At 44.6% G+C, this 10,038-nt stretch overlaps 1 protein-coding gene across 1 annotated transcript in view; it reads right to left on the reverse strand.

Annotated features, from left to right (window-relative positions):
- DYNC1H1 (dynein cytoplasmic 1 heavy chain 1) overlaps window positions 1–8,520 on the reverse strand; it is a 94,013-nt gene extending 85,493 nt beyond the window's left edge. The window contains exon 1 of the mRNA XM_053246649.1: window positions 8,130–8,520. Coding sequence (XP_053102624.1) covers window positions 8,130–8,397 — 268 coding nt within the window. The 5' untranslated portion in view covers window positions 8,398–8,520. The remainder of the gene's footprint in view (window positions 1–8,129) is intronic.
- Window positions 8,521–10,038: the final 1,518 nt, after the last annotated feature.

Here is a 10,038-nt window from a genome sequence, read left to right on the forward strand (position 1 = left end):
CGGGCCTCCCTCATTGTCGGCACCCGGAGCAGGGCCCCCTCAGATGTCCTTGTCAAGCGGGCAGCAACCCTTGGGAGCAGGCGGTCCCTCAAATACCCTGGGCCCAAACCATTTAGGGCTAATTAAACATGGAATCAATTACTCTGGTTTTGATCAAAACAATATTCTCTTTTCTCTCACTCCCTCTCCGCCCTCACCCCTGAATGCATATACTCATACCTTGCATTGAAAGACAGTCTGAATTTTTGGACATGCAGCCCAATCAGGCATGTTTATTCAGAAGTAAAATTTCACTTTGTTCAATGAAGCTTACTTTAAGGCAAGTGTCAGTGGGAGAGCTGGTCTTGTGGTACCAAATATGACTTGTCCCCATAGCTAAGCAGGGTCCAACCTGGTTGCATCTGAATGGGAGACCACATGTGAGCACTGTAAGATATTCCCCTCAGGGGATGGAGCGGCTCTAGGAAGAGCATAACATTTCAAGTTCCCCCTCTGACTTCTGCCAGTCTGTGTACACAATACTGAGCTAGATAGACCAATGGTCTGACTCAGTATACAGCAGCTTCCTTTGTTGTTTGTTCCATAAAAGGAATCTCATGATGTATTCCCAGAAATGCAGGACTGTGAAGCTAGGGCCTGAGGAACTTAAGAGAAGGGCTTTTACTATTGAACAAAGCCCTCTTCATTTCCTACACCTCTAGTTTACATATTTACTATTGTACTCTGACAAGAACCAATTTAGAGAATGTCTTCTTCACGATGAGCCCCATTGCCTATTGAGATCATCCGGAGAGATTAGTCTGCAGTTGCCAAACAGCTCATCTGGTGACTACACAAGGACAGGCCTTCACTGTTGCCACCCTGAGACTCCCTGCTGAAACAAGAGTCTCCCCATCTCTGACAACAGTTTCCCCAAGTAAATTGAGATCCTTTTAAGAAATATAGCAAAAGATCTAAGACGAAGACAGAAGAGCTTATCTGGCAATTCAGAGGATGATGTCACTGTTATAGCAGCCAACAGTGCTATGAAACCACTGCAATGCAGCACAGCAATGCTTCCATCTAAGAGACACACCCAAACAGGGAAAGAGAAAGAGAAAGTCTATAGGACTCAAATAATACATTAGCAGAAACAAATTAAGCCTTATTATAAGCTTTGGGGCATTCCCCATAACTATTTGCATAATCAGCTGCACTTTTTTATTATTAAAAACTAAACAACTTATTGCAAATAGACTTTGTACTTGCAACAGAGAACAACAGATTTCAGAAGATACAGAAAATATGAGAAGCTTTATACTCTCATAGAACTTCCTTGATGAAGATGTAGCAGATACTGTCTTGCTACAAATTCAAGTTTTTGAAGGCATGTATCCTCCTGCCCAATTGCTACACACAAGCATGATTTGCTTGCCTTTTAAACCAAGTTCTCACAAGCCTTGCTAAGTTGTAACCCTTTTTACTTAAATCTTACACTTGCAAATCACTCCAAAACTAACCCCGAACATTCTAAACATTTGTTTCATCAACAAAAGATTGTTCAGTCATCCCTCATCAACTGCGAGGGTTCCATTCTGGGAAAACCTCGTGGTTGGCGAGCAATTGAAATACATGGGAAACGGGGTTGAGGAATCGCAGTTGCGAAAAGACTGACTATTAAAGAAAAGCCCTCCCCCCCATCGCCAAAACACACTCTGAATCCCTTTAAATCACCAACAGTTAACAAGAGGGGGAATTAATCTAATCAAAGCATCATCCGAACCACAGCTCAAATTCTGTGCAAAGCTACAAGTAATGATTTATTACAGTCAATGACCAATCAATGCAATGCTACAATATTTCAAGTTTTTTAAAGTATACAAGATAATTTAAGAAACTTGCATGGCATGTGTTTGTTCTCTTGCTGCACTTTCAAAGACCACTTTAATTAGAGCTAAATGGGGTGGAAAGCAAGCAACACTAGCCAATGTTCCAATATATAGGACTAGGAAGGAGGGCATTTACCTTAACAAAAAGCAGTGGTGTTTCCAAAAGTCATCCCTTGCATTATTTATTTAAGTCTGCAATGCTTGCATTATTTATTTTAAAGTCTGCAATGCAACAACAAGCTGCAACAACCTAGAGAATTTCCAATAGCAAAAACAGAGGGCTTATTAAAAAATTGTGTATCTAAAAGAAATAGAGAGGGAAGATTTAAATTTAAACTTTTAATTTTGATTTTTAAACATTTTAAAAGAGTTTTTAAAATTGCTTTGTATTGCATTTTGTATTTTTTCTCCTCCTTGCCCCCACCAGCCTTATGGTCTGTTAACGATGATTTAATGTGTCTTTAATTTTATGTTTTAATGCTGTGCTGTGAGTCACCCAGAGAACAATTTGTTATGGGGCAGCTAACAAATAAACATCATCATCAAGGTTTAGTGTACATTTAGTGTACCTAAACGTATTTCTAAATACAAACAGACCTATTTAAACAGACGATACTTCAGATCTGTTCAAATACCAAGTATTGTAAAACTAGCCTACTGTTTCTGTTCAAGTCTGGGGCACACAAAGTGCTTTGAGTTGTAAAAGGAGGTGAACAAAACTCACCAATATGTTCTTGTTTAAGCATACAAGATTTTTAGGAGCAAATGGCACTGATCAAGTGAGCCAGCATTGACAACTAGGATGCCTACTACTGCAATCTACCATTCTGAGCATGCGCAAGACAGACCTGGAAGGCTCCTCATCTATATTTAAGATTGCATTGGCAAACCGTTCACTGCCTGCCACAGAAGCTGTACTCTTCAATGAAACAGATTAACTAGAGGGAAGATTTACAAACTTGAAAGTTCATGCAGCAGGAGGGTCATAGTGTTTTAATTGTTTTTAAATTTCTTGGTTTGTGTTGTTGTTGTTAACTGCTTAGGGACCTCAGCAGTGGGTGGTATACAAATATGTTAATTAAATAAATAAATAAATAAGAAGCTATTCCATGGTAAGAAAACTGATCTGTGCTTATTTTAGTTTAAAAGATCCCATGAACCTCAGTGAGAGTTATTCTAGGGTTGGAATAACTTTTATTGTTCATGGACTTTATTTAAGTGACAACCAATAACACAATGAACATGTTTGCTTTTTTAAATGGTTACATTTGTATTACAGAAGTTAAACTGTCTAATATCCCAAAAGCCTCAGCCAGTGACCCAGGTAATGCCTGGGCACAGAGAGGTCCTGTGAGAGTTTCAGAGATGGGAAAACAGGAAGTATCTACAACATAGAGATGAAGTAACACTGCTGGGGGAGGGGTGCAGAGTGCTTAAAAAAATGCTTCTAACAGGAAGTTCTTACCAAAAAAAGCTAGGAGAAAATCTCTACCTACAGCACTAGAACCTATTCTACACCCATTATGTAACTTTGCAAATAAGGCAAACGCATCAACAGTTTACAGCAAACACAATACACAAAGTTGTTTCCAAAGGTCAGGTTCTCTCTAGTACCCAACATAATCTCACCTTTGTCTGTCACACACACTCATTTTTTTCCAATACTGCATGACCACAGCAATACTGTAAAGCAATCTCATGTATATCAATCATGCAAGAGCAATTTCTAAGTCACAAATCCTATAAAATACCAGACGTTAATAAAAATGAAAGGCCAAAAAAGCAACTGCACAAGACGTCAGAAGCTACTGTGCAAGATCTTCAAACACAAGACAATATATTAAACCAGTGGTTCTCCAACTTTTCAGAGGAATCCTGGGCTCCAGCAGGATTTCCTCCATGAAAAGAACACAAATGGCAGGCAAGTTCCTAGGCACAGCCACAGCTACTTACCCTCCTTGCAATATGAGTCACAGCAGAGTGTTCCATTGGGGCAATGTGGAGATACGACAGTAGGACTGACAACAGGGGTCAGCACCGCTGGGCAGCTGCTGAGGACCAACTGCTGATCCACAAGTCTACCTCTATACCCCCAGCCCTTGTGCAATGGCAACAGAGTGACTCTTCTGCCTAAGCGCTGTTCCACCATCACATCCTTTCTCATCCCACCCACCAAGGTAAGCCCCATCACAAATCATGTGGGGGACAATTTGCCGAGGGCTAGCTAAAACCTGAAGGCAGTCCTGCCCAACAAACCCCATCAGCACCATTAATGAACCGAGCATACTCTAGAACGTTCCCCAGAATTTTCTGCAACATGGTGAGGATCCTTAGAAGACAAGCCAATGCACAAAAGGTTACATGATTATTGAAAGTTTGAAAAAGTTTCCAAATTAGACTGAAAACTTATATCTATTTACACTTTACAGTTATGTATAACTGTTTAAAGTTAACATAATATGAACCTTCTTTCAATTTGGCAGTTAAGCTTGTCTAGTTTCTATGGCTGTGTACAGATTATTATTATTTGTGCAGCACCATCAGAATACATCAGCATGAGATTTGAAGGCAACAGGAAATAATAAAGCCTGGCAATTGTACTTTTTTCATTGTAGGTGCCTGCATGGTGGGAAGCCACAGCCAACAGCAGCTTTCCAATGCACACATGATTATCACATTATGATCCAACATGCAAGCTTTCTTCATATCACAACAAAGTAATTTAGCAATATGTGAAGCTGCCCCCTTATAACTGGGAACTGGTGCTGGAAAAATCTCTACTCAGATAAGAGGTGCAGCAAAAGCCGTCTCCAAGACGGGGAAAGAAAGGCTGTAGAGCAAACAACTGCCATTGATTAGGAACATAGGAAGCTGCCATACTGAGTCAAGCCATTGGTTGTTGTTATTATTATTAATATTTTGCATTTATATCCCGTTCTTCCTCCAAGGAGCCCAGAGCGGTGCACTACATACTTAAGTTTCTCCTCACAACAACCCTGTGAAGTAGGTTAGGCTGAGAGAGAAGTGACTGGCTCAGAGTCACCCAGCAAGTATCATGGCTGAATGCGGATTTGAACTCAGGTCTCCTGCAGCAGCTCTCCAGGTTCCAGACAGGAGTCCTTCCCAATCCTACCTGGAGATGTCAAAGACTAAACCTGGGACCTTTTCCATGCAAAGCAGATGTTCTACCACTGAGCAATGTCTCCAGCAACCAGGGAGAACAGTAGAAGGAGATCTGCCCTGCTAACTGGGCAAAGAGGCACCTTTTTAACATGGTGATTCTCTTTATTGAGCAGGGGGAAAGTAACTGGCCCTATCCACCCCCAGCACAGTACCTCCAGTGACTGTTGCTGGTGTCTATCTTATGTTTCTTTCTAGATTGTGAGCCCTTTGGGGACAGGAAGCCATCTTATTTATTTATTATTTCTCTCTGTAAAACCGCTTTGGAAACATTTGTTGAAAAGCGGTATATAAATAGTTTGTTGTTGTTGACAAATAAACACACACACAATGTTTTCTCTGCAGCATACCTGAGAAGGGAGCTATCTTCTCATAGGCTACTCAGGTGGAAGTGAGGGAACAATATAGCAATATCGCAATATAGCAAACAAGCAGTGGTTTGCTCCTTCCTTAATCTGCTGGTGAAGCGGGATGGGGGGGAGTGAACTAACTCTCCTCCTATTTGCATACAGTCGTGATCCACATCTAGAAACCCTTGACACTAGGAACTGCCTCCCCTGCACAGTTGGCAACCTAGAGGCCAAAGAGGAGCAGGAAGAATGGCATCTATAACAAGTTTTACCATGACACAGGGGTGGGAAGCAGGAACGAGAATCACTGTTAGTATTTGCATAGTGCTTTCTGAATGTGTAAAGTATTATCCAGCTGTAATTCTTACAACAAGCCTGTAATGTAAACTAGTATGGAATCTGGATTATCCTCCTATTGAGACTGGGTAGAGGGAAGCTCAAGGCCACCTAGGGGGTCCATGGTAGAGGCTAGACTCAAACCGGGGAACTACTGATTGACAGCTTGATCCCTTTGCTACTACTCAGTCCCAACTAGCTGCTGACCAGGACTGTATACTGAAGGTGGGGTTGTAGCACTCTCCATGAAGAGGACACATCATGTTGGGGTGGATTTACTGAAGATTAAAGAGGAAGCCATCTTTTCCACAATGACAGGTGGAGGAACTGGATTAGATGACTCACTGTTTTGCTCTCCATCTCATATAAGCTACAAACTACCTGCACTGTCCTCTCCTCGTTCTCTCGCCCTCTCACTCAGGGCTTGCTGGCTTGTTATCAAGTTCTGACCTGTGCTCTCAACACAAACTTGACAGGCAGACCTAAGAAGACAACCACATTTCTTTCCATGCTCCAAAAAGCTCCACCAACCAATTCCTACATGCCAGGCTGTTGCCAAATGCAGGTCATGCTAGGTTTGCTTGTTCTTTCTAGCCAGGTGGCAACCCAGGGAGGGGGGTAAGTCCCACAGTGGTCAATGTGTTATATGTAGAAACTTGACCACCCAATTTAGGATTAAACACAGTGGGGTCACCTCAAAGAGTGTGAATCTTTGAGGTGACTCCAAGTGCAAAGTGTCCCCAAAGTGCACAGCAAACTGAATGACTGTGTGAGGGGAGCTATGCCCCACCCAGTATGATGATGATGATGATAATAAAAAAAGAAACACAGTTGTTTTTCATCTTAAACATCATTTTCTTTATGAAAAAGGAGTTTCCAAACAATATTTTTTCTGAAGCAACTGTGATGGAGCTCCATTCACCTCAGCAAGCTCAGGGTTTGCAAACTCTGTTTTGATTTCCAGCTTATGTTACAGGCCAGCAAGCAGGGAAATTTTGTTTTATTTATTTAGTACATTTATATAATGCCCCATACAAAAAAGATCCCTGGGCAGCTCACAATATGCTGGGAACTTTATGAATTATTGACAGACCGGAGGATGCTGCCCGCCTTACTCTGCTCATACCACCCTTGAGAGCGATAAACACAATCCCCGTACTTAAAAAGGGGTAAAGGTAAAGTGTGCCATCCAGTCAGTATTCAACTCCTGGCGACCACAGGGCCCTGTGTTTGTCTTTGGTAGAATACAGGAGGGGTTTACCACTGCCTCCTCCCACACAGTGTGAGATGATGCCTTTCAGCATCTTCTTATGTCGCTGCTGCCTGATAAAGGTGTTTCCATAGTCTGGGAAAGATACCAGCAGAGATTCGAACCGGCAACCTCTGGCTTGCTATTACTACAAATATTTATATACAGTTCTTCAACCAAAGTTCTCAAAACAGTTTACATAGACATAAATAAAGTGGCACCCTGTCCCCAAAGGGCTCACAATCTAAAACAGAAACATAAAGGTAGGCATCAGCAACAGCCACTGGAGGAATGCTGAGCTGGGGTTGGATAGGGCCAGCTGCTCTCCCACCCCCTCAATAAAGAGAATCGCCACTTTAAAAAAGGTGCCTCTCTGCGCAGTTAGCAGCAGGGGTAACTGTGAACTGAGCAGACCCCTATGCTCAGGCAGGGGTAACCCGACTTGCTAGTCCAGTCATTTCCCACTACCCAGGATGGGTAGAGCCAGTGTGGTGTAGTGGTTAGAGTGCTGGACTAGGGAGCCCTGAGTTCAAATCCCCCATTCAGCCATGATACTCGCTGGGTGACTCTGGGCCAGTCACTTCTCTCTCAGCCTAACCTACTTCACAGGGTTGTTGTGAGGAGAAACTCAAATATGTAGCACACCGCTCTGGGCTCCTTGGAAGAAGAGCGGGATATAAAATGTAAAAAATTATATATATATATATATAGAGAGAGAGAGAGAGAGAGAGAGAGAAGACGCAGGTTTGAAAGGGTCGCAGGTATAGGGGCAGGTGTGGGGGCGTTGAAAGAAAGAAGCCTCCCTCCCAAGCGCGCGGAGGGGCCGCCACTGCTTCCCGTTAGGCCGGCGGAGACAAAGCGGCGGCCATTTTGACCGCCCCGGCAGCCTCCTCCCCCTCCCCTCCCCGCGGCCACACCCCTCCATCCTCCTTGTTGTTTGTCTGGGCTGCGGCCCGAGAGGCTCCATTCCGCATCCTCCGCAGCACAGGGCGCCTCCAGCCCTCAGAGGACGGTGCCGCACCTCTGCTGGCGGGGGAAGGGCCCGGCTCCCGAGTTGACCCCCGCTCAGTGGGGGCAGCTTAGCCTGCCCTGCCCTGGGGGCAGCCTAGCCTGCCCTGCCCTGCCCTGCGCGTGTGACTCACTCACCCTTGAGGGTGGAGCGCTCGACCAGCACGGCGTGGACTTGCGGGTCCGAGAGGAACTTGCGCATCTGCTCCACGGCGCCTTTCTCCTCCAGGGCCGCTTCGAGCGCGGCCGGGGCCTCGCCGCCATCCTCCAGCAGCAGCGGCACCAGCTTGCGCAGGTGCTTCTGCAGCACCGCCACGTCGGCCACATTCTGCACTGCGGAGCCGGTCACTTCCAGCCCGCCGTCCTCGCCACCCCCACCTCCTCCGCCGCCCCCTGAATCGGACATGGCTGGTGGACTCCGATCCCTGCCGAACACAGCAGAAACGCGACCAGCAGCCTGGTTGCTCCGCTCCCGGGGTTAGGACTGAGCCCGCCGCACCCGCTTCGCTGTTCTTTAACCACTGCCTCCTTGAGACAGCGCCTCCCCCGAAGAATCCTGGGAAACGTAGTCCAGAATACGCCCAGCCCGGAAGCTCGCTGCAGAAGATCGTGATGCATCCTGGGAGACATAAGGACTACATATCCCAACATGCACCCGAAAGCCGCCGGAAAGGGGGCGCAAGAAGATTGAAGGAATTGTATTTATTTTCTCAAAGCCTGAGCATTGCTCGATTGTAATGCTTCTGTTCTTATCAGCGTAATAAATAATATTTTTTTAAAGTATTAATTTTACGTAAGCTACTCTTTTACAAGAAAAAGAGTGAGGTATACATACTTGAAAGTTGCAAAAGTATTAAGTGAAATTGCAATCAGTTAACCTTCCAGTTTAATAGGTTTTAGAGATAGGAAATTGCAGTGTCTTTTTTGCAGTGTTCCGGTTGGGAACCGGCTGAAAAACCAACAGAAAAAGATCATTAAAAAAAAAAAAAACAGCTCTAGAAAGGAGCCCATATTGTCAAACCTGTGACCGTAATGCATCTTGGGAGAATTTGTTTGGAACGCCCTAGATAGAAAAACTACTTGTTCCAGAAAGCATTGCGAACGAGCGCTCCTCCCTCTTCCCTGGCACCTGGACAATAAAGAGTTACGCGTTTTGGGCAGCCAGTTTTGATGCTGTGTCTGCGGTGTTCAGGCAACTCTTTGTTCTTTTGCTGACTGCACCGCTGCTCCCGTCACTGCAGAGAATTCTGACTTCTGTGTTTCACACATCTGATAACTACGACGACTTCCTAGTCGATAACCAAAGCTTCAGTTCTATGCACCCGGCCATGTTTACGAGCAAGTCTCACTAAACTAAGCAGGATCTGTGTAGAAGAAAGACGTGCATAAAGGCCGTAGGACTGGTGAATCGGTACTATTGAATTCGAAGGGTCTTATCGCCTAGTATTATTAGTATTATTTTTACATTTATATCCCACTCTTCCTCCAAGGAGCCCAGAGCGGTGTACTACATACTTGAGTTTCTCTTTCACAACAACCCTGTGAAGTAGATTAGGTTGAGAGAGAAGTGACTGGCCCAGAGTCACCCAGCTAGTTTCATGGCTGAATGGGGATTTGAACTCGGGTCTCCCCGGTCTTAGTCCAGCACTCTAACCACTACACCATGCTGGCTCCCGTAGTAAAAACAGCTGTAAACTTGCATAGGATCGGCTGCCTGACTACAGTCCCCAAGCTCATTTATTAGGGCACAAGTCCACTTAATTGATTTCAGCCCCTAGTAGCAGGGGCTTTTATTAAAGTGGTGGTGCTCATCTTCTGCTGGGAAAGAGCAACTGTCCCTATTCAATCCAACATAGCAGCTCACTAGGTTGCTGGTGGTGTCTCCCTTGTGTTTATGGATTGTGAACCCTTTGGGGGCAAGAAGCAATTTTTTCACTCCTGCCGGATCAAATTACCTAGAGGTAATGCAGTATACTTTCTTGCCCCTGGAAGGAACAAAAGGTTTTAAATGCCTTTCTGTCCCCCACTTGTCCCAATACTTTACAAA

This window comes from Hemicordylus capensis, chromosome 1, assembly GCF_027244095.1.
Source record: "Hemicordylus capensis ecotype Gifberg chromosome 1, rHemCap1.1.pri, whole genome shotgun sequence".
NCBI lineage: Eukaryota > Metazoa > Chordata > Lepidosauria > Squamata > Cordylidae > Hemicordylus > Hemicordylus capensis.